The 25,351-nt window shown below is 41.4% G+C and overlaps 1 protein-coding gene across 3 annotated transcripts in view; it reads right to left on the bottom strand.

The window, feature by feature from the left end:
* fbxw4 (F-box and WD repeat domain containing 4) overlaps nucleotides 1-25,351 on the bottom strand; it is a 74,195-nt gene that overhangs the window by 6,790 nt on the left and 42,054 nt on the right. For 2 of the 3 annotated variants that reach the window (XM_019882198.1, XM_019882200.1), the window contains 2 exons: nucleotides 16,300-16,365; nucleotides 7,355-7,495 (listed from right to left, as the gene is read on the bottom strand). In XM_019882198.1, coding sequence (XP_019737757.1) covers nucleotides 7,355-7,495; nucleotides 16,300-16,365 — 207 coding nt within the window. The remainder of the gene's footprint in view (nucleotides 1-7,354; nucleotides 7,496-16,299; nucleotides 16,366-25,351) is intronic. The other variant, XM_019882199.1, reaches the window with a different exon arrangement.

Here is a 25,351-nt window from a genome sequence, read left to right as displayed (position 1 = left end):
TTAGTATTTATTTTGGTAAAATGAGTATTTTGTTTTGTTTTTGTTAAATTAAGGGAAAAAAAGACAACTACTGTTTCACAAAGTTAAAGTAAAAATGTCTTATTTCCCTAAAAGGGCTATTTCTATTATTAAGCAGGCAGGACTTAACAAAATAAAAGAGTTCCTGTGCCTCAACACATTACCTCATTATTTGCTGTGTACTGGCAAAGTGAAAAATTGTTATTTTCATGCACCCCATTATTGGTTGGTTGTGAGGAGAGTTGATTTGTATAAGCTTGGCTTGACCATACTAAATGGGCATATAGCCCTGCACCCCATGACCGCCCTGCATGGGACCGGACCTTGGTCTTATTTAAAAAAAAAAAAAGTGGACCTACAGCATTTCTAGTTGAGGACCACTGCTTTAGGGTTTATAAGTTCAAGGTGTAAAAGAATGCAATCTACAATTGTCACGATGAGAGACAGAGAGAGAGAGAGAGAGAGAGAGAGAGAGAGAGAAAGAGAGATGTTAAATTTTTATGTTACAATGTTTATGTTAAGGGCGGCCCGGTAGTCCAGTGGTTAGCACGTCGACTTCACAGTGCAGAGGTGCCGGGTTCGAATCCAGCTCCGGCCTCCCTGTGTGGAGTTTGCATGTTCTCCCCGGGCCTGCGTGGGTTTTCTCCGGGTACTCCGGTTTCCTCCCACGTTCCAAAAACATGCATGGTAGGCTGATTGGACACTCTAAATTGTCCCTAGGTGTGAATGTGGGCGTGGATGGTTGTTCGTCTCTGTGTGCCCTGCGATTGGCTGGCAACCAATTCAGGGTGTCCCCCGCCTACTGCCCGAAGACTGCTGGGATAGGCTCCAGCACCCCCCGCGACCCTAGTGAGGATCAAGCGGTTCGGAAAATGAATGAATGAATGAATGAATGACTGTCTGTTAAAATTGGTAAAAATAAAACATACAAAATGTTTATTTTTGTAGTTTGTTGTTACCTGCTCTCTTATTACACGTGTATACAGTTCATGGTGTAAAATAGTCGAAAAAAATGCTTTTAAAAAAGTTGTTTTCTAGACTTGGAACGGATTAAAATTTTTTACATTGATTCTAATGGGAAACATGGTTTTTCGAACAATTCGTTTTTCGAACAGCCTTCTGGAACGGATTATGGTCGAAAACCGAGGTTTAACTGTATGAAACATTCAGGAGATGCTTGGAGTCGGAAAGACTCAAATCTACGAGACTATGAAAAACAAGGAAGGGATTCTTGCTCAGTCTGATTCTGGCAATTTCCATGCTCAGAGTGAATTGCTCACGGCTCTAGTAAATTAACGTTTCCTGGAATGGTTTGACTGTTATCGTGTTGAAAACTTTCCGCAAACTGGACTGCTAATAAGAGAGGAGGCGAGTTCCATCACGCTAACTTTGAGCATCGAAGACTTCAAAGCGTCCCGTGGCTGGCTTCAAAAGTTCGTTGCACGACGTCAGCTGAGCAACGCTGTCATGTGTGGTGATCGAGGGGAGGTAAAGTTAGAGACAGTCAGTGAGTGGAAAGAAAAGACACCAGGTCTCTCACTCGTCTCATTTTTAAGCAAATCGTCCTAACTTTGTGATATTTTATATATTTTTTATTTTGTATTTTTTTATATATCTGTACCGTATGTTGCAGTTTTTGGGTAATACAGGTATATTGTTGCACTTTTTTGCCTGTGTTTTCACACATATCATACAGGACATACAGTATATTAGAGTTGTTTCACTGTTCTCATTAAAAAAGCATGTTAATGCTTTAATGCTTTTGTTCGGATGATGTCAAATTTCAGAAATCAATGTGGCCCCCGAGCCAAAAAGTTTGCCCACCTCTGATTTAGAGTGATCAATGAACCTACTGTGCATGTTTGTTGGATGATTTCCAGACATTGCAGTAAAAAATTTAAATAATTTATGACATTTGAGTAAATAGATGGGCAGCATTCTGAATCTTTGTGCCCATTATGAGTTATACAAGATTGGATGCGTATACGTCCATTAATGCCCGACGAAGTGTCCAATTATCAGGGATTTCTGGACGAGGTGGACGTGTGAACTAGCACGCAGGGGAGGATGGTTGCCTCCATGATGTCCATTAATCCCTGATCATGTACATCTCGAAGGGCATTCACCTGCTTTTAACATGGTCATTTGCGAATGAGAATTCACGAAACCACTTGTAACTTCGTAGGTTTTATGGCCCCATAACTTTCTAAGCGACTATAAATGTGATTTATCAACTCAAGCAAATAGATTTCCTTGTGCAATGTTGTCGTAACACTTATCTGTGCATCCAACAATACTGCGTCATTTGTTACATTTAAGCTTACACATGATGTTTCTGTGTAGTTCAGCCATTGCTTGAAAAAGCGCCCTTTCAGCCAGCCGAGCTAAGAGGAGGAGTTTAGCCCAGCTTGCTTACAAACACAAGACCTAACTATTTGTACAGACGCCATTTTAAAGAACAATTTTTCATTGGATGCCTCCTTCAAACTGTTTTAGAGTTGTGCTAGTAACACAGTGACAACAATCTCAAGATACGATCTTCTGTAAACATAAGCAGGGTTGGACTGTGGTGAGAAGGAAAACATTTTAGGGGCAAGTTGTCTATCAATAGGCATTGATCTTCCATTAGTGCAGCCTCATCAATAAGAGATTAAGAAAGACCAGGGGCTGGCAAGCACACACAAAAGGACACACTGCGTGATAAATCACAGTGGACAGTTGTATAAGATGTGGCACCTGGAAATATTGTGTGGTTGAATTTAGACATCAATCAATACACTTTCTGGGCCAATGAATAATTCATTGCATTGCTAATTTACAAAACAGTTCCAAGCATTGAAATGCCATTGCTATTCATTTCCAAATATGGTTATAGGTTTCATGCATGCCCTTCCCCCTTTAACTTCCGCATGCTGTCCTCAGTCACGTCCGCCTTTCCTCTATATAAGCAGCGTGTCCGTACAAGATCAGACAGTCAAGTGGAGCGCTCATCACAAGTGGAACGCTCATCAAAGTCACACAACATTCACAGATTTTAAACCTGCACACATAAGGCACCCCACATTTTGAGGCGTCCCGTCCATTTTGGAGAAAATTTGCGACTTGCATGTGCCACACACACACACACACACACACACACACACACACACACACACACACACACACACACAAGAAAAAGTATGTGAATGGTTTGGAATTACCTGGAATTCTGCATAACCTGGTCATAAAATGTTTTCTGATCTTCATCTAAATCACAACAATAGACAAATAGTCTGCTTGAACTAATACACAAATAATGTTGTCATGTATTTTTATTCAACACACCATGTAAACATTCACCGTGCATGGTGGAAAAAGTAAGTGAACTCTTTGATTTAATAACTGGTTGACCCCCCTTTGGCACCAATAACCTCAACCAACGACGGTCAGGAGGAATTTTGGACCATTCCTCTTGAAAGAACTGTTTCCATTCAGCAATGTTCTTAGGATGTCTGGTGTGAATCGCTCTCTAGAGGTCATGCCACAGCATCTCTATTGGGTTGAGGTCAGGATTCTGACTGGGTCACTCCAGAAGGCGTATTTTCTTCTGTTGAAGCTGTGCTGTTGTTGATTTACCTGGTACTCCTCTGTGATCAGGAGTACCAGGTAAATGGGTCACTGTCCTGTTGCAACACCCATCTTCTGTTGAGCTTCAATTGGTGGACACATGGCCTTAAGTTCGTCAGTAAAATGTCTTGGTAAACTTGGGAATTCATTTTTCCTTCGATGGTAACAATCTGTCCAGGCCCTGAGCAAGCGGCCCAGCCCCAAACCATGATGCCCCCTCTACCATAATTCACCGTTGGGATGAGGTTTTGATGTTGGTGTGCTTGCTGTTCCTTTTTTTCTCCGCACATAGTGTTGTGTGTCCGTTCCAAACAACTCAACTTTGGTTTCATCTGTCCAAAGAATATATTGCCAGGAGTGCTGTGGAACATCGAAGTGATCTTTTGCAAACTTCAAACATGCAGCAGTGGGTTTTTTTAGACAGCAGTGGCTTCCTCTGTGGTGTCCTCCCATGAACTCCATTCTTGTTCAGTGTTTTGCATATTGGAGATTCGTCCACAGAGATGTTGGCATGCGCCAGAGATTTTCGCTTGAGCTGACACTCTAGGATTCTTCTTCACCTCTCTGAGCATTCTGCACTGTGCTCTTGCAGTCATCTTTACAGGACGGCCATTCCTAATTAAAGTAGGAACAGTGCTGAACATTTTCCATTGGTAGACAATTTGTCTCACCATGGACTGATGGACATAAAGGCTTTGAGAGATACTTTTGTAACCCTTCCCAGCTTTATGCATGTCAACAATCCTGAATTATCGGTCTTCTGAGAGTTCTTTTGTGCGAGGCTTGGTTCACATCAGACAATTCGTCTTGAGAATAGCAAACGCCAAACTGGTATGTTTTTTATAGGGCAGGGTAGCTTTACCCAACACCTTCAGTCTTTTCACATTGATTGGACTCCAGGTTGCTGACTTCTGATTCCAATTACCTCACAAACCTAAAGCAGGGGGTGGCCAACCAGTCAGAGACGAAGAGCCAATTTTTTTTTACTGGGTTACTGCAAAGAGCCACATCATACACATGGGCACACATAAACATCACCCCATCCCTTCCTCTCGCTCGCTCACTCTCTCTCACTCTCTCTCTCTCACACCCACTCACCCGAAACACACACACACACACACACACACACACACACACACACACACACACACACACACACACACACACACACACGTACGCGCGCATGTATGCAAACCCAATTCCAATGAAAATGAGACGTGTTAAACAAATAAAACCAACTGTTGAATTTATTGATTTTAGCGAATAACAGATTTTTATTGCTGCAACACATTCCAAAAAAAAAAAAAGCTGGTAAATATTGTTTGCTAAAACATTCACGTTTATCAGTTTCAACATTACATACAGTATATTGTCTTTGTAGATTATTCAATCAACATGATTTGAACATGATTGTATTTTGTTTTTATTTGCCCCAATTTCATTGGAATTGGGTTAGTGTGTGTGCATATCTATATCTATATATCTATATCTATCCATCTATCTATCTATGTGTGTGTGTGTGTGTGTGTGTGTGTGTGTGTGTATATATATATATTTTTTTTTTCTTTTTCATGTTTGACAGACAGCCTTATCTTTCAAGCTGACCCTGGGAGCCTCTTGATGGTGGTTAAGATGGACTCTATTAACTATTGATATCTAAAGAGGGACCCCCTCTTGAAACTTTCACCCCAGCCCTATCCTTTTGTGAATCCCGAGTGATTTGCCAATCAGGTCATATTAATTTTACTTGACTGGATCCCACCACCCCAAAATCTATCAAAAAAAAAAAAAAACGCTACCATCCCAAGTGGATGTCACTCGTCCCAATTAATTTACACAATTTGATGGCTTATATTAGTGGGTGGGTTACTGCAAATATAAAATATTTTAATCACAACTTTATAAAGCAAATCACACTATTTCAACAAAACTGGCATTATTATTTGTCCTGTCTTGTTTATGTTAAGTCCCCTTATTTCAGTCTTTCATGTCATGTTCGGTCTTTCATGTTGTCATGTTTTATTAAGGGTAATTGTTTACACTTGTTTCAGAAGCTTTAATTCCTGCTTTCGTATTTCCTCCGTATTTTGGTGACTGTCTCTACCTGTGGCCTATTCCCTATGTATAAATGTATAAATAGTCTGCATCTACGCCTGTCCTTTGTCAGGTCGTCTTGTACGCTGCAATGTCTTGAACCAGCCCACGTTTGTGAGCTTGACCTTGTTTCATGCTATAGAAATTAGTTTTTCCCCTCCTGTTTCTCATCTGTCATCGTTTGTTGCTACTTTTGTTGATTGTCTTCGCTGAGATTCTTTGTCGTTACTTTTCTTGTATTTTTTTCCAGTTTTTCCGCCCCCCCCCCCGAAACTTTTATACACTGGTTGACGACTCAATAAATCTATTTCCTTTTTTTTTTTTTTTTAAACCTTTGAATTTGTGCTTTTGGGTCCTGGAAGTAAGTATATGCTTGGCACTGCAGCTATGATTCTGGTAAGAAAGGGGGGGGGTGATTATTCATATATTTATTAAAAAGAAAAAAAAAAAAGACGTGAAGTCAGAGGTCCCCTTGATGTTGTGGACCTGAGAGAGGGCTTTCTAGCTCACCCTTTTTGTTTTGGTTCCAGTTTTCTGTGCTAGTTCTTCCAAAGCAAAATGACAAAAGCATGCATTTATGGTCCTTGCTTTGTGTGCTGGGCCACCACAGCCTTCCCCAAACTGTTGACACTAATTTGGAAGCATACAATAACCAAAAGAACTTGCTCTGATGAAAAATGAATCTTTTGGGGGAAGTAAAAGGCATAGCTTAACAAATTGATTATCAAATGTAGGGGGATATTCTTGTCTATATAGTGTATGTTAATGTCATTTGTCAAAAGAGAAAACAAATACTTTCTCCAAAAATCATGCAATAGGTGGCGTGGTGGTGTTTTTGGTGGTAACGCATAGGACAGATTGATTAAAGGGGACATCCTATGGCAAATTTACACTTTGATGTTTCTATACAGTAAAAACAATTAGGTCTAAAGAGTTCCTTCCCACACATTAAATGTGAAATTAAGTACATAAAAACCACACCTGGTAAGTTCTTAGTCAATTACTTGGCAATGACGCTGGCCAAAGATCCCGAGCAAAAGAACCACTTTCATCAGCCGGAGAACGATCATGCTGAAGCCAAAAGGTCAGCAAGAGCTATATTGTTAACAGAGATCAGCATTGGCTAAGAGTGTTACCAGCATTAGTGGGGCGAGGCTGGGCTTGGATTTGGCTGTGTTTGCGGATGTGCCCATACACCACAAAATTTTTCCTGGGCACCGTAAACACTCACTGCCTGGTGAGGCAGAAGAAGACAGCCAAATGCTGTCATGAATGCACTGGAAAGATCGTCTCATCTTGTTATCAATCTAACGAAAGACAGGCTTGCCAACGGCAAAGAGTTATCCGGGCAGGGATGAGGTTAAGGCTCACTGCTTGATATAGAGGTCCCCAAAAACAAGCCAATTCCACCAGCGCAAAAATATGCTGTATAAATAAAGTTAGTCAAATGGATCCATGGGGTATTTTGACAAGAGCATGTTACAGACATGTTTTTTCAAGACACACGGGAACTGCGTGGAATCATGCAAATAAGCATAATATGCCTCCTTTAAATAACGAAGACATTTTTCCCAATAGGTAATAAATATAGTGCAGCAATACTTTGATTTGGCAAAGAGGACAGATCTGCACTCACTGTGGACTTAGGCGAAGGTCCCAGAGTCGAATAAATGTGTCATAGCCACAGGTGAAGAGGTGAAAAGGTGTCTCAAACACCATATCTAACACACCAGCCCCTCGGCGGAAGTCTGAACCCAGACTGCAGACACACTCCAACCTGAAGGCAAGGAAAGGATTACAAATTGAGAGTTAAACATCTGGTTGTGACCTGGTTCAATTCCCACCCAATTTTCTGGCTATGGGCAGGAGGACTGAATAAGGAGTGCGCCCCAAGTACACCCTTGGAGCTGCAAACGTACAACTTGTTGCAATTTACATGTGGACAAAGTGGTTGGTATCCCTCTGTAAATGAAACAATAATAAACAGCGGTCTCTGAATTTACTTGAATCTGAAAATAATGGGGGAAAAATGTAATGAAAATGAACCAATGAATGTCAGACGAATGCTTCTGAATTGTGGTTCAACAGAATTGTAAAATAAATAAATAAATACAAAAGACAGTATTAAAACTTCTGCTAAAACTACTAGACCTGCCATAGTAGTCATTCTAACCCGCGGCTCTGGAGCCACATGCGACTCTTTACCGCCACCCTAGTGGCTCCCTGGCGTTTTTTCAAAAATGTTTGAAAATGGAAAAAGATGGCGGAGAGAAATATAATTTTTGTTTTAATGTGGTTTCTGTAGGAGGACAAACATTACACAGACATTCCTCACATTTTCTAATGCTGTAAAAATGTTTATAATAAATATTAAATTTCAACATTTCTGTCAACAAGGATTTTCGTCATAGCATGCGATACACGTTTCTATTAGCAGGGAGGGATGCATGTACAATTCACCGAGGGTACTGGCAAAGAATGGGAATCTGGAGGGCCGAGAGAAGCATTTTTAAACGGTGCTATGATAGTTAACACGCCGCAAAAATGCATCCCATGCCTCGTTCATCTTAGCGGCCGTTATGGCTGCTGGTCATTATGGCATGCGTGTGTAAGTGTGTGCGTATGCGCGCGTGTGCGGTAACGGGTCGATCGCGGGAGGTTGGTTGATCAAAAAGTAGGCCTTCCGGCAAAAAAGGTTGGGCACCCCTGTTCTACAAGATGCGCTGCAGAGGCAAACCTCCCCCCCAAAAAAAACCTTTTAAACATGAAGCCGCATTGTGTATTTGTAGCCAACTTAGTAATTTTTATAGAAGGCTAATATAGCTAATAGAGACACATACAGCATGTGTGGCCTTCGTTGTAGGGCTAATATAAGGCTTTTTTTTTTTTTTTTTTTTTGGCGGCTCCAGACATATTTGTTTTTTGTTTTTTTGGTCCAATATGACTCTTTCAAGATTTTGGGTAGCCAACCCCTGTTGTAACAGCTTGCACTCTGACAATGACATCATCGGCTGGAATGAGTTTTACTTGCCGCTTGAGTAGCTAATGAAGGTATTTTGTTCATTAAAATTCTCATGTGATTACTTTTTAATGTCAATTACGTACTGTATTTTACGGATGATCACCAGCCCAAAAATGCATAATGAGGTAGGACCCTCCCTGCCCCCCCCCATAAGTCACATTTTTTTGCTAACACAATGACGGTTATTCAACTACACGAAAAATAAACATGAATTGAAAAGGTATCCAGTATTAATCTAACATAATAAAGATTTTTACATCACGAGAGCATAAAAAACAAACAAGTTAGTTTTATTTCTTTGTATGCAAATTACAATTTGTTCCTGCCCCAGAATGTTTGTCTCCCTGGGTTTGTTGCAGCCAGTCTTCTTAATCTCATTTAGAAACTATGTAGTCTATTGTAGTGAAAGTTTATTTGGGATTCGTGTTAACCTCAGGTAAACTCAATTTGCCTACACACACTTAACACGACACTATTATCTCAGAAAAGAAATCATGCATTTTGTTTTGTGTTTTTGTACCAGCCAAAACATCAGGTTGGCAAAAATGTGGCATCACATGGGCAAAAAAGGAACCAACCCAGCACTTTGCACGAACAGAAGTGATTAAACTAATCTTTTGGAATTTACAACAATAAATGTTAGGGAATACAGGAAAATTGGAACAGAAACATAGAATGCGGCTATTACTAGTAGGTGTATCGGGAGAAAACAGAAACATACTTTAGCTTTTACTTTTGAAGGTGCAGGGGAGGCTCCCGTTTGGTGGGTAGCTACATTTGCTACTTGTGAGGTGTCTGCACCAACCACACGTGAAAGTGACTTGGTTCTGGGGAAGGAAGAGATTCTTTCCAATTCCATTCTTTTTACTGGAAAAAAAACTGCTTCGGTTCGCAAAGATTCTGGGTTACAATTAAAGTCACGAGAGTCAATTTTGGGGGTTATTGCTTGGCGGATGTACCAGCCTTCAAGTTTCATCGTAATTGGCCCTGTAGTTTTTCTATCTCGCTGTTAGCAAACAGACAATACTTTTTCTCCTCATGCAGAGGAACAAGTATTGAAAATGCTTGGTTGAGAGAAGTATACTTACATCAAACCTCTACTTGTGCTCCGGAAAGGAGACAAATAATCTATTCTAACATTTTATACTCATTGTAAAAGCAGCAGAAGTAGCAGTCGTAACTGCAAGAATATTTTTTTAGTCATGTCGTTAAATGCAACTAAAACATCGAAAAGTCACGCTTAGCTCAGTGAACACAGACGGGACACTTGAGTACAAATCAGTGGGCGTAAGTAACTGCTAATGTGATACATAAACTATGTTTTTCTAGGTTAATGCGGCGTGACCTGTGTGAGCGTGTGTGACTGTCCAACTTAGGGTAGTACCATGCATGCTCTTGTGATCACAGTTCTGTCCAGCTTGCTGCAGGTCTCTTGATTATTGAAGAATAACCTGCACTCAGCAGTGCGTATTATTGCATTATAACTGTCTCTTTGTTGCTACTTAATACCCTTCGTGACCGTGACTGTGTGTGACTTTCACACATTTGATACCTGCCCCATAGCAACCATTTATAGGAGTCTGCTAGCCTTGGTGACCAAGCAGCCCTGTACAGCAAGTCACCTCCCCTCCTCGCCCTGAAGTTCAAGCCAGAGGGTCTGTCTGGTAATCCCTCAGCTTTACCCCAGGGTGCCACCTTATTGGACTACGAACATCTCCGCAGGGCGCCTTATTGGATGAGAGCTTACTCATTGCCCAGGTCTCAGGGCAATGTCTGAGCCGATGGGGAGCTCTTGATTTGGCTGAGTTGGAGCTTGAGTGGGGTAGTGACCCCTCATTTTCTCCTTAACACTAAAACCGAGCGGTTTAGCACAGCACCCCCAAAAGACGAATCACAAAGTGGAAAAGTTACGAACATGTTAATTCATAAACAAATAATGCCTTGTCATCCAAGAACTTACAACCTAAATACAGAGTGACAATGTATTCAAACGATATGAATCTTCAAACATCCATGCGTTTTCTGAACTGCTTAACTTACAATTCTTTAGAACTGTAACAGAACTGAGTGAGCAAACGTAAGACCAGGTTGCTAACAAAAGTGGATAGACATCTGCAAATAATAAGGAACTAATTTTGTTTCGTATGTCCGGACAGGACAGGGCACAAGAAGTGAATAGGCTACAGCACGCCCACCCTTGTGAGAATAAGAGGAAAATTGACGTTGAAATCTCTCTCTCTTTCTCTCTCTCGCTCTCTCTGTCTCTCACTCTCTCTTTCACTCTGTGTGTGTGTGTGTGTGTGTGTGTGTGTGTGTCTGTTAGCACATCCGCTTCAGTGCAGCGGTTCAGGGTTCGATTCCGGCTCTGGGCTTCCTGTGTGGAGTTTGCAAGTTCTCCCAATGCCTGTGTGGGTTTTCTCTGTGTACTCTAGTTTCCTCCCACATTCCAAAAACATGCATAGCAAGTTATGGAAGACTCTAAATTGTCCCTTTGTGTGATTGTGAACGCGAATGGTTGTTCGTCCATGTGTGCCTTGTGATTGGCTGGGCAACCGGTTCAGGATATACCACACCTACTGCCCAAAGACAGACAGCTGGGATAGGCTTCAACATGCCCGCGATCCTCGTGAGGGTAAGTGGACTAGAAAATGGATGGAAAATTTTATATATATATATATATATATATATATATATGTGTGTGTGTGTGTGATTATATTTACACACACACCGTGGGGGGGGGGCGTCAATTAAGGGGGTCAAGGGGCCACTCAGAGTGTAGGCTGTGGGCTTCCAGTTGCCCACCACCCCTGGCCGAGATCTTACCACAGGCACGTGAGCAACTCTGAACTGAAAACTAGTGTAAACGATGACACTGTAGGCCTAAATTACAAAGAATATAATGTACCATTTTGAAATTCCAAATTAAGTTAAATTTAAGTAAGACAAATTAAGTAGCCTATTTGAAAATAATTAACTAGAAGTTTGAAATACGATGCAATAGAAAATGGAAGCTACTTTGTAAAGTCAGCTAACAGGAGGTAGGGGCCGTCACAGACCCTGTGATTGTCATGAGAGGTTTCTAGCTGTGGGACACACAGGGTCTCTGTCCTGATTTAAGCCGGTCTGGTCTCTCTGCAGGAGCCAGGTTGGTATTCGGGGCCACACACACACACACACGCGCGCACGCACGCACGCACACACACACAGCTTGTGAAAGGGGAAATCATTAATGAATTGTCAAAGGAAAAAAATGGGAAAAGCTAAGGGCATTATCTAGTGTGAGGACCGCTAATTAAAAGCACTGTCTGTGTGTGTTTTGTGACAAGTGGTTGGAGGCTATGTTAAGTCTGAGCTCGAGAAGCATGGGGAGGCACGGAGAAACAAGTCCAGGTGTCAAAAGCTGTCTGACAAGTAGAGAATAGTGGCCCTGCTGAGGTTTTTACTCACTAAAACAAACAGAGGGGAGCTTCCCAACCTGTTTCATGTCCACCCAATTTACCCTGCACATCTGAGCTCAAAACATCAGGAATGCAATATTTCCTGTTGGAGTGGCCAAGAGGGGTCCTGGTAGGAGCCATAATCAAATCCTATTAAATGTCGAAGAAATCTGCACTACAAGGACAATGCTGCTGCAAATTGTATTACACAGCATCCAGCTCAGACATTGGAGCCAATCTTTTCAGGGTTGAGGAATGCAGGGAATTTTGCAGTCAAGCCATTGGATTCTAAAAAGGGTGCCTCCTTTCTCATGAAACGGGTGCTGCTCTGATGGCGCCCCTTGTATTTGCTTGAATTGCTGATCTGAATTGGTGATCGTAAGCGTTTTTCGTGACACCCTGACGAAAACTGTTGCAAACTCAAGTGTTTTTATCTGTCCTGAATTTAGGTGTGCAAGGTTAAACACATCTAAGCGAAGACTTGAAATACAAACACAATTGTACTGTAACTCCCTGCCAAATTACAAGTGTATATTCATATACAGTATGCGCTCGTTTTGTTAACACAGGCAATCTTATTGTACAGTGGTTTTGAAATTGTTAATGCCTTATGTTATAAAAACTTTACTTTTTAATTTGAGATCCTTGGACTTTCCCATAATCTGGTGTGTTGGTCAAATCAATAAATTAAACTGGTTTAACACCTTCTATGTTGGTACAAGTTTAAAGTTAAAAAGTTTAATAAAATGTATCTATTATTATATATAATGATTAACCACAGTACCCTGCCCTTGTCAAACTAAAATGTTGAGCCCCAACAGATGAATTCAGAATTGATGTCTGATCTTACTGGTTGATTTTTAATACATTTGTATTATTATTTTTTCATTAAATGAGGGGCACCAACAGTTTTGTACGTGTGTACATTAGGGTGGTCCATTTTGGAAAAGTTTGTCGGATTCGTCGGGCCGGGTCGGAAATCTTGTCGATACTATGACACAAGGATGTGTGCAAAATTTTATTCCGATCGGATAATTTTATCCCGTCCCGCAGAGCGACCAAAGTTTCCCCTATGGAAAGAATGTTACGGGGCTGAATGGTAGTACGGTTTCTCCCGTACAGTAAGGATTTTGTTTTGCTCAGTTCGCACTTGCAATAATTCAAAGACGGAAGACAGGAACGCATGTATTGCAAAAAAGGCAACCGTGGTTATCCTTCAACACTGGTGAGATTGTTGGTCCATGTTAACTGGTCCATCTGTCTATCTGTCCATCTGTCTATAATGTCCATCAACACTAGTGACACTGTTAGACCGCAAAAAAAACGAAATCCGCCGTGCGTGCCATCCCATGCCTACTTCGCGCACGGGTGCAATGCCCGGTGTCGCTCCACGACCTGCAGAAGGTGCTGTCGCTGTTCCTCGTCGCGCGTAATGGCGCCGCAGAACGCGCTGATGAGGGCGACGCCCCTCTCCGCAAAGTCGTTCACCACCCGTAGGTGACGAGCGCGCCGACGAGCCGTGGTGAGCTTCGGGCTGCCCAACAAGCCACACTTCGGTGGCTGAGCGTGAGCGTCTTGCAGTTGCAGCGGCCATGCTGAACGCAGGCACAGCCGCGACTAACGCAATACGCAACGCTTCTCCTGGCCCAGCAGGAACTGCCGATCCTCGTGCTCTTTTTTTTTTTTTTTTTCGATGTCGAAAAGCGTCCTCAGCTCAGCGTCCAGTAAGAATTCCGGCGATTCTCGACTTCAATTGAAAGATATTAGCTCGCCAGTCGGTGACCGTTGTGTGTTAGGCGTGCGTTTGAGTTTGTCTCCCGCTGCTGAGAGCAGCGATGGAATGGTTAGTTAGTCAGGAGGTGATCGTTCGGGCAACATTCAGCCCAGCCAGTGTCACGCATGGCAAAATACACGGTTAAAATACACATGTTCACCCTATTGAGACCAGTTGTTATGGTGGAAACTTTGGCCGCTTTGCGGGACGGGAAAATATCATCAGATCGGAATGAAATTTTGCACAGAACCTTGTACCATAGTATCGACAAGAATTCCGACCCGGCCCGACGAATCCGACAAACTTTTTTTTTTGCCATGAAAATGTGGACCACCCTAGTGTACATCCTCTCACAGCTCCCGATTTGTCCTTTCTTCCTTCTCATATTTCTAGCCCTTGGGAACAGGAAGCAGCATATTGTTAGTTGTGTTGTCTTGTTTTAATCTGACCAGGTAAAGCTAGGAATTACAGGGGCCTTGTGAGGAATGGATACATTTTAAGCCGTGCCTTTCACAGACAGGAATTTTCCAACTCCCTAATTTTAAACAGCTCCGAGCTCTACTTTGCTCCACAGTTGGCAAATTTACATGCACTAGAGAAATCCAGCCTGAATCGAATGGAAACCAAAGTCTTCTTGCATGTAAAAACTTCCATCAAATACTGTCAGTCTCCGTAGCCAACCGTACATTTAGTAACTCAAAGTTGAGGGGCTCGTGTTTGGCTTGACAAGGAATTGAGCTAGATCTGTCAATTTTTTTTTTTTGTGTACGGGTGCGATGAAAACATATCAGTTTAAAAAGTGGATGAACATCTAAGGAAGATGAAACGGTGATCTGTTGATCACACAAATCCACATACTGTATACACATGAAACAATGACAGTACATCTCAAAGACAAAATAATGTTTTTCTATCCATCCATTCTTTTTCTAATCCGCTTATCCTCACGAGGGTTGTGGGCATGCTGGTGCTGAACCCAGCTGTCTTAGGCGGGGTTCACGCCGAACTGGTTGCCAGCCAATCGCAGGGCAAACATAGACAAAACACCATCCACCCACAATCATACCTCAGGACAATTTAGAGTGTTCCATTAACCTGCCATGCATGTTTTTGGAATGTGGGAGGAAAGCGGACTACCCAGAGAAAACCCACACAGGCACGGAGAGAACATGCAAACTCAGAGATGAAAGTGGACTTTTCTGAAAATTCCGGTACAAATAAATAAATAAATAAAGACACACACACACACACACACACACACACACACATACGCGTTTATATGCTTTACGGGGACCACTTTTTTGTTCATCACTTTCGGGGACCACCCTTTCCAAATGAGATACAGCTCTGCAAAAAATCACGGATACACAAGGTGGCGGTGTTAGCTTATACACACCTTTAAATATCAGAATTTATGAAGTCACACGTGTACCCTTTGTGGCTTCCGTTCGGGCCGAAATTTCGAAATCTCCAAGATATGGCGAGGCCATGAGAATGCGAGGCGAGGGTATTACTGTTGTGGCGACGCCACTCAAGCTAAGCGAGCCTCACCAGTAGATAGTCCGCTGCGCTCTGCTGTGCGTGCTTCAGCGCGAACATGTACGCAAGCGCGTCTTTTGATTTCAACCAATCAGCGTCGACGCAAATGACGTCACACACGACAACAGCTAAGCTAAGTTAGCCGAGACGACACTCGAAGTCGGACGGACACGATTTTCTGCCAATCTGTGTTTTTCCCTTTTTGGCCAAATATATTTTTTTACAACAACTGTCTTGTTGACGGCGTCTTTTATTCGTTCCACTGGGGTTTAGCAGGTGTGTTTATAAAGAGACGAAAATTGTTTGGGGACTATCCCCCCACATTCTAGTTGAGATGGTATAACCCAAGAGGCAAAATGACGCTTGCTACTGTTGTTGCAAGTTGCCATTCGTTCTACTAAATCATTAGTCAAACGCCATCATGTCTTCTGTCGTTATTACACAAACAAAAATCTCTTTACCGTTACTAGTGTTAGTGCCTCAATATGGCTACGCTCGTGAAAGCAATACAACGAACTCAAACGCGTCTTCGTTCAATGTTGTCAACTAATATCCGGATTAATTTCATTATTTATTTTATTTTCCTAAATTCTCCGGAGAAATTTTCATAAAAATTTGAAAAACCCGGAATTCCGGGAAAATCCGGAGGACTTTCATCTCTGAAACTGCACACAGGAAGGTGGGACTGCATTATTTTGTGTGGCAGTGCCCAAAAAACTGTTGAAATGAAGAAGTGGAATAAGGGAGTACTGTAGCGTGTTAGATTAGAGGTGTCTACCTGTCATTGGCTGTCTGCAGTCTTGACTTACCGTTCAACATCCCAGATGCGAAGAGGGGACAAGTTCTCACAACAAGCAGTACCTGTTACAAAGGAACTACACACAAACACAAAAAGACAAGTTTTACCAAATGTATTTAATCTAATTAAATCAAAACAAAAATATTTGTACTTCTTAGTAATTTATATTCTGGTTGTTCGTTTAAGTTTTATTTAAAACTCAGTGTTGGTAGTTGAATCAATGCTAAATTTTGAAATAAATGAATAATTGTTTAAAAATCATTATTTATATATCCATCGGAAAAGGTCTTCATTATTATAAGGCCAAACAAAAAAGATAGTGTGTTTCCGGTAACAAGAAATTTCGGCATAGGGTCAGTAGGTCGGACAAAGTTTTTTTTTTTAATCTCTTTTTTTCCAATCAAAAATGTAAACAAAATAACCATAAAACATAAAACAAGAAGACATTGAACCCGCCGCTCGGCGGCCGGCGCCGCCGCCACCTATTTAGTTTTCTCCCCGCTCCGGACTCGGGGGCCGGGGCGCGTCGCTGCCTCCGCCGTCCTCCTCCGCCCTCGGTTTTTACTCGGCCCGTGGTGTTCATCAAATAGTTCGCTTTATTTTTTCGATACATCAATGGATGCTATTTTCTTAACATTATGGTGCGAGCACGCGACTGTAACACAGAAAACGCGGTTTAAACTGTCGTCGGAGATCGCGGCCGCCGCGATGTTTCAATGTTGTTGACAGACGACAGGGCAAACGACGCATGCGCTCAACGTGAATATCGCGAGAGTTTGCACCGATGTAAACCCTCTAAACAAAAATGTAGATTGTTGTTTGAAAAAAATGCCGACCATAAAGTTTTTTTTCGACGTAGAAATTCTCGGTCGGGTGACCGGAAACACACTACTTTTTTTTCTACGCCTAATCTATTAACTCTCCGAATGAGATTGAAATGCATGTTTTGGGTGGTGCCCTTGCAAGAACAGGCACTGGCCCTGTATATTCATGATATCGTATCGTACAATAAGTTTCAATGATTATTTCATAATCAGCATCTTTATACTATATTTTTTAAGACTTTAGGAATATATTACTTCTGTGTGGTATGCTTTCGTTGCAGTATGTAAGTGAATATTTAACATTTGACATTTTGGGGGCCTTATGTTCAAGCCATTGCTTTTGGAAAAATCTGACATGCAAAAACATCATCAATTTAAGTGGATAAAAGCCCAAATATTTCAGAATAAATATTTTAAAAAGGTAAGAACATGTTGATTTCATTGTATTTATGAAAGGAATGTGTTACGGCCCAGTCGGGCGAGTGTCAGTGAACTATGGGTGGCCCGGTACAGTCAAGTAGTGGACCGGGGCCACTATTAATGTAGAACCCTGTGTCACTATCAGTGAAGCACGCCACCATTAGGCTGAAGAATCAAAATGAACCCATCAGAGAGATAGCAAAAATAGATTTGGCCAAAGAACACACTCGGTGATCTCAGCAGCACCAAACAACTCCGAAAATCACAGAAAACAACTGTTGTGAAATTCTTTCCTGGCAAAGGAAAAAAAACATTCACAACATTTTGCGAGAACACTCTCCAGGCACTGCATGTGATAAGGACAACAATCAAGAAAATATTAGTCCAAAGTGAATACAGAAAGTTCATCCAAACAAGTAAACCACTAGTGAGCCTCAAAAACAGGAAGGCATAATTAGACTTAGCCAAACATCCATCCATCCATTGTCAGAATCGCTTATCCTCACTAATAACACCGGAAAAAAAAAAAAAAAAAAAAACCTTTACAGGTCTGATATGACATCATGGGCGGATGAGCTTGTAGCTAAGTGATGTGAGGAGTAATGGAGTAGGAATGCTCATAATCCAACGTATACTGTACCAACTCATGAAGCGTGGTCGTGGTAGTGCCATGGTGTGAACATGAATGGCTACCAATGGAAGTGTACCTTGCCCCCGACCCCCCCAATAAATATTTATATCTACCTGTATATATATATATATATATATATATATATAAGCCGGATGAATTGTTTCGGGCATCATTTTCCCCATGTTTTTTTTGTTGTTGGTTTTCCTTCAGGTTAAGATGAGGGGATGTCATTAATAATTGTCAACTGTGGGCATGTGAAGCCCTTTCAGACTTTTCTGGGATGAAATGCGACATAAATAAATTTGGGCGGCCCGGTGGTCCAGTGGTTAGCGCGTCGACCTCACAGTGTAGATGTACCCGGTTCGATTGTGGAGTTTGCGTGTTCTCCCCGTGCCTGTGTGGGTTTTCTCCGGGTACTCCGGTTTCCTCCCACATTCCAAAAACATGCATGGCAGGTTAATGGACCACTGTAAATTGTCCCATGGTGTGAATGTGAGCGCGAATGGTTGCTGGTCTCGGTGTGCCCTGCGATTGGCTGGCAACCATGAATATACAGGGCTATAATACCCACTACCCCCGGTGTCGCGCCATGCATGTTGGGGACAAACCAGTAAATTTGCCATGGGAGAAACTGCATGTAATTTGCTCATTTCCTCAATGTCTTACAAGTGAGCCATGGAGAGGTTAATTGTGATATTTTCAGAGCTTGAAATGAGCATAAGTACAGATGTCCACATAAATTTGTGTGCTGATGTATCATCATCTTTGGAAATTACAGTAAGTACAATGATTTTGAAAGGACATATTGTGTCCAGTTCCTCCACTGAGTCGCACCAAGACATGCGAAGAGGGAGAGGGGTATAGCTACATAGCTGACTAGAGAGGAGTGTTTTGTGATTAGTTATATATTTATTGATTTCTCCCAAACTGATGCAATTGAAAATGCAAGCTAACATCATTTTTTAATCATCAAAAAAATACAGAGTTTTGGAATGAAAAATGGGCCATCCCGACCAGATGATACCTCTAAATATCAACAGTGTTTGATAGTCTTTGCTAGCTAACTTGGAAAATGTGGATTTAAGTTTAAACACATATGTCATAATACATTTAATATTTAGGGTCAGGAAAATTTAAGAAATATGAACTCAAACCAGATGAAAGCAAATCAGAGAAGATGTAATGCTTCACTAGTGGATAAGCAAACCATCCTTGCATATTGCTTTCTTCCATTTTTTTAATTGCATCAAAACTGCCTAAATCATAGTGTTTTGAGATACTAATAAGTGTAATAAGTAATTCCCCTTCAAGTATTTTATTTAGTTTTTGAGTTTAAACTAATCGGATAAGGTTCCCCACAATTGCTGCTCTAACAGCTTGATTATAGTAACACACACACACACACACACACACACACACACACACACACACACACACACACACACACACACACACACACACACACACACACACACACACACACACACACACACACACACACACACACACACACACACACACACACACACACACACACACACACACACACACACACACACACACACACACACACACACACACACACACACACACACACACACACACACACACACACACACACACACACACGAATAAAGGGCCTCCCCAAAGCATTGGCAAGTTGTTTTCGCATAGAACTGTCCGAAATGTCTGTCTTGTTTTGAAATGATGTTGTCACGATTGCTAACTAGAATGCCTGTGTATATGGTTGTCCCTTAAGAGTAACAGAAGAATGTACACTTTATCCAAGTTGTTGGGAACTATTGCATGAATTTTATCATGATTTCAGTTTGATGGTAAATGTTGGTCCGGCACTTTATGCCCATATGCTAAAATGACAAACAATCTTGACTTAGTGTCTGATTGACAGTGAATAAGTAAGTATGGCAATAAAGGACTGGTTGGTGAGAGGACCATAGCAGCAGCTGTCAGGTCCGTTAGACAACATGGCCTACTGGCAAGCCCCTGGTAATTAGTGTTGGGTAAACTCATTTAGGGCCCAAATGGGTCGGGTGAGGCCGGGACCAGTATGCCTGGTGGGTGACCTCTGACCCCGCTGACATAAGATACAATAGGGTTATGGTCACAATCACTATCTGGATCCTATTACTCTCTATTACTCACATTACTCACCCCTCAATGGGTGATGGCTCTGGGGGAGACAGGGTGGAACACCCCTGCCTTACAAGGACAGAATTGGTAACCACCCCTTCATGTCCCTTTTCCCCCTCACCCTTTTAAAGCACCCAACAGGCCCGATCAGGGTCAGAGCTTGCACTGATATTATAGCTGCTAAGGTCAGGCCCTCTCTCGCTTGATGCAGGGCAGGTGGCCACCCTAAACACACACAGTCTCTGATGGAATATCCTCTACTGCCCGAATGTGTGCTTCACCCGCTAACTTCACTTTACATCACTATCAACACGCTGAGGCTCCACTGCCGTTTGGGTAACCTCATCAGCTGGCATTATTGTCTCGGAGAGTGTCACACAAACTAAATCCTAAGTGTGACACTGAGACACCTGCCTTGGACACACATAAATATGCTGGCACAAAAACCAATGTGAAAAAAAAAATCCATTTCTCCAAGTCTGAGATGGTGTAGGTTAGTAATCCCACATAAAGAACCACCTTCAATTTAACTCGATCATTACTTAAAATCTTTCTGACCAGTCAAAAATTCTCTCCTAAGTGCAGTCCAACCACTTTCTTCAAGACTGTGAGGGGTGGTCATAGAATAAATAAATGTGCCCAAGATTTTGGTGTCATGTATATGAAAAATAGATGCATGAACGAAAAGGTTGATTGGAAAAGTGAAAGTTGTTTGATCTGTCAAATCAGAAATTTGCCACCCAAGGGAAGCTGTAGCAGTCGACAGCCAGAGAATAGCACACTAAAGATTTGCATCTCCTGCACAGTAAACGAAGGCAGAGTTGTTGTTCAAATAGTCATTTTAAAACTTCAACTGATACATGTGGGAACATTACTTGCTCATTGTTAACTTATGTAAATGTCCTGCTCTGTGTTCAACAAAATAATTACGTGTTTGTAAAAATCTAGGACAACAAAGCCAAAAATAAAGAAAGGCAGACTAATCTAGGACCACAACCCTACTGAATGAATGTGCAAGTATTTGGCTATGGGCTCAAGGGGCGGTAAACTACTCTCAACACCCCACACCCACCGCCGTCCTCCCCCCGCCCCTCTCCCACAAACCCAATCACCTCCGTCAGAAAGAGGGTTGTTAATTTGTTGCGCTTGACCCCGGGCTTTGTGCCTAACGTGTATCCAGTTTGTAAAAGGTGCTTTTATCTGCTTTATAAATATGTCTGAGCTGAAAGGGTTATGATGCTTTTCTATTGGTCACAGAGGGAGACAATGGCCAAAGGCTGCAACTGACCCCCAGCTGATAGACACACACACAACATGCACGCATGAATGCATGTGACAAACCCTCACACATTATTTCTTTTCTTCCTTGAAAAAAACTCTTTTTAATCAAATATGAAATGGCATACGTATTCATACATGGCTAAAACTGCTGATATATAAGAATTAAAAACCCACAAGGGTCCCTGAAATTAGTTGGGCATGACAAAAGTAATAATGCAGAAAAAAAGCATACATTTAACTTGTGAAAATCAGGCATCGATGCAGTTGCAGCAAATCAGATCCAGGACGTGACCAAGCCTCTGTAGTGACATGTCAAAAAGCATCTGGTCTTGTCTGTCCACCAAGACAGTTTTATGGCTTGTCAATATGTATTTTGAAATTACTACAGGGACTTTTATTCTCGTATTTAATGGCAGGGTATCAAGCAGGGTGTCTCATCTATGCAGAAATCTCAAGACTATCAACGCCTACTGGGCTGAGATGCAGAGCTGCGCGATATCAGAAAGCGTGGCATGGGTCATGGGTCTTTCAAGAGGATAAACACACAGCTAAAAAGTACTAAAGAATGGCAAAGAACAAACATCATCCTGTGCTGAAGAGACCCAATCCAAATCCCATTAAAGTTCTATGGAAGGAGCTGAAACAGAGTCTAGAGAAGGCACACTTGAAACCTGAGCATGCTGCAGCAGTTTGCTTATAAGCAGAGGGCCCAAACAGCCGCTGACAGATGCAAGTCCTCGTCAAAGTTTGCAGAGCCCATCTGATTCTAGTGAGTACCTCAAACGTTTGTTCAAAAAAATCCTAAATTAGCGATATCATTGTTTTAAGCCGCCAGTTTCGAATACATATATACTGTACATACTTTCTACATACGTAGGTACATACATACTTTGGACATACATACTGTACACACACACAAAACAACAAATAAATGCTATTGAATTGGATGGCAAAATGTACATCCAACCTGTCTTCCACCTCTTGCAATTCATTCGTAGAGTAAGTCATGGCACCCTGTGAATACTGTATATATGCTTTGGGTTCGAATTTACAAGCTCATTTTTTTCACAATGAGTTTGTACATTTGTGTTTCGATTGAGACAAGATAATTATTTCAGTAAGCAGCCGTGTACGTTTTTGTGATATTTTTGTTCTATATTTTACAATGATTTTTTTCTTATGCAAAACAGATGCCTTGGCTCCATTGGTTGGAAAACACCAATCTAATCATTACTCCCCTAAATAAAAGCTCAAATTATTAAATACATCTTAAATGATGCACATTTGGAGTTAACGATATTTAATCGATGTATTGATGTGTCTGCCCTGCGATCTAGCTACAGCGATACTTAGTAGTCCAGTATCTATCGATGCTGGCCACACATCGACACAACTTAATTTTTTATAATCCATCAATTAAATTGATATAATTACCAAAATAATTTTATATTCAAAATTCCCAATGCCCTTGGTTGAATGGTTTGAATGCTATTTTTTAAAACTTTTATTTGTTTTCCGCTTGTGCATGTCATTTCTGATCGCGGCGGAGATATCATAATAGATGATTGGCCGATTCGAAATCAAGCAAAAAAAAAAAAAATGTTCAAAGGTTAACTGAAATCTCTGCTTAAAAACAAATTGTTGACCGATATTATTACGTTTATCAGTTTCAAGTTACTCTGGTGAGGCTAGAGCATTTTTCTCTCTTTTTGCTTTTGTTTTTAAATAAAGAGTGCAAACAATTTTCTCTGTGTGTATAAACACATCGAGACTGCACTCCCTTCTCACTCGCATGCTGCTATGCATGGGCACACACATGCGCACGTGCATGCGCCCATACTGTCATCTCACACCCTGTGGTGCCACCCACCCCCTGTGGCCCTTTTGGCTTCTGTTTGTGTGTAAGGTCACCAGGACATTCCTCAAATGGCTCCTCAGCTCTGTTCAGCCGGCTGGAACATTAACACTGGACACCACACTAATATCAGATCGCTGATCCTTAATCGTGGTCTGCATTCATTGTTTGAGCCCAAATCAATTACAAAAAGAATAAATAATAATAAATAATGATAACAATGATTAATGCTGGTGTAGACAACTTGCGTTCTTGACCCACTTCCTAATTAAAGATCTGTATATGATTTTAGAACCTTACATCTTAAATATGATTAATTTATCACTCTCCTCTGGCAGTGTACCAGCATCATTTAAGACTGCTGTTATCCGACCCCTTCTTAAGCAAGCAAACCCCCACCCAGACCTTCTTCATAATTATAGGCCAGTTTCCGATCTCCCGTTAATTGTGACAGTGATTGAAAAAGTCGTAGTGCAATAGCTTACTGATTACATGGCTGCTAACAATCGATTTGAACTTCTTCAGTTAGGGTTTAAAGCTGACCATTCTACAGAAACGGCCCTTGGTAAAGTGACTTATGATCTTCTCCCAGCTATGGACTCTGACATCTCATCAATACTATAATTACTCGATTTCAGCACTTTCTTTGACACCATCGATCATAACATACTATTAGAACACATCAAAACGTGTTGGTATTTAAGGCTCAGCATCTCCCAGGTTTAGTTCTTATCCCTCAAGAGAGGACGTACCGTGTTAATTCATTTGGCATTCCGCAGGAATCAGTACTTGGCCCACTATTGTTTAGCATCTATGCCAGGGGTGGCCAACCGGCGGCTCGCGAGCCGCATGCGGCTCTTTGGCTGGCTCAAAACATCACATTTGTATCATTTCACATGTACTGCATTGTTCAATATTTTTCAATAAATCAAGGTTGGACGTTTGAAGGTGTATGCTGATCATTATGGAAAGAAAAAAAAAATCGGGATTGGCAGGTCAGTTATTGGCCAGAAAATTGTGATTGGTGAACCACTATTGATTAGCTGATTAGGCGCCACAATCAGTCCCGACCACAACCACAAATGATCCATCTGCCTCAAAGAAAAATGTGTTCAGGCATTAATGTTATCAGGTTCATGCATGCACAGAATAAATGCTTTCACTGCTACTTATCTGTCTGATCGTATTGTTTTCAACTCATTCATTTCCACACAGACCGCCACACACGGACGATTCAACTTCATTCTCTTCAACATCACTGCGACTTTCCATCTTCTTTCAGCCATTGTGCCAGAATCCGCGTCAACGTTTCTGTTGACTAATTGTGGCAGCTGACAATCCAATGGATGTTGGCTACTGTTTATTAACAAACAACCGGGTCAAGTAAATATGACTAATTAAATATTAAAGGGATACATCACCTTTGTACTCTATTTGCAGCAGTAAAATGTTATTTTGTCTATAATTATTTTTGTTACCTTTATTTTTTATGTATGTTTAGTCAAGTCAAGTACAACGTTGTCAAATGTGCTGTATGTTACAGCACATGAAATTGATGAAATTTCTTCCCTCTCAAGACAACATGTAACAAGAGGAGCCGCTGCGGGTGCCTGCGCCACCATTAAAATAAAAGTCAACAAAAAAAATGACAATACAAGACAACACATACTACACAGACAATCATGCAATCGGAACCACTTTCCTGCATACACTTGTTTGAAGCAGTTATAGATGAAAGAGGAGCGAATCAAAGTGTCCTTTTCACCAGTGGATCAAAGATCATGCTGAAATGTGCACACGTCTGCTACAAGCTAAGTTTGAAAGCAACAAGAAGCTGTAGCATCCATTGACCAGAGATGAAAGTGGACTGTCCTGAAAATTCCGTAAAAAAAAATGTATT

The sequence above is a fragment of the Hippocampus comes genome, unplaced genomic scaffold (assembly GCF_001891065.2).
Source record: "Hippocampus comes isolate QL1 unplaced genomic scaffold, H_comes_QL1_v1.1 scaffold36, whole genome shotgun sequence".
NCBI classification, from domain to species: Eukaryota; Metazoa; Chordata; class Actinopteri; order Syngnathiformes; family Syngnathidae; genus Hippocampus; species Hippocampus comes.
This window is presented reverse-complemented; position numbering and strand designations above follow the sequence as displayed.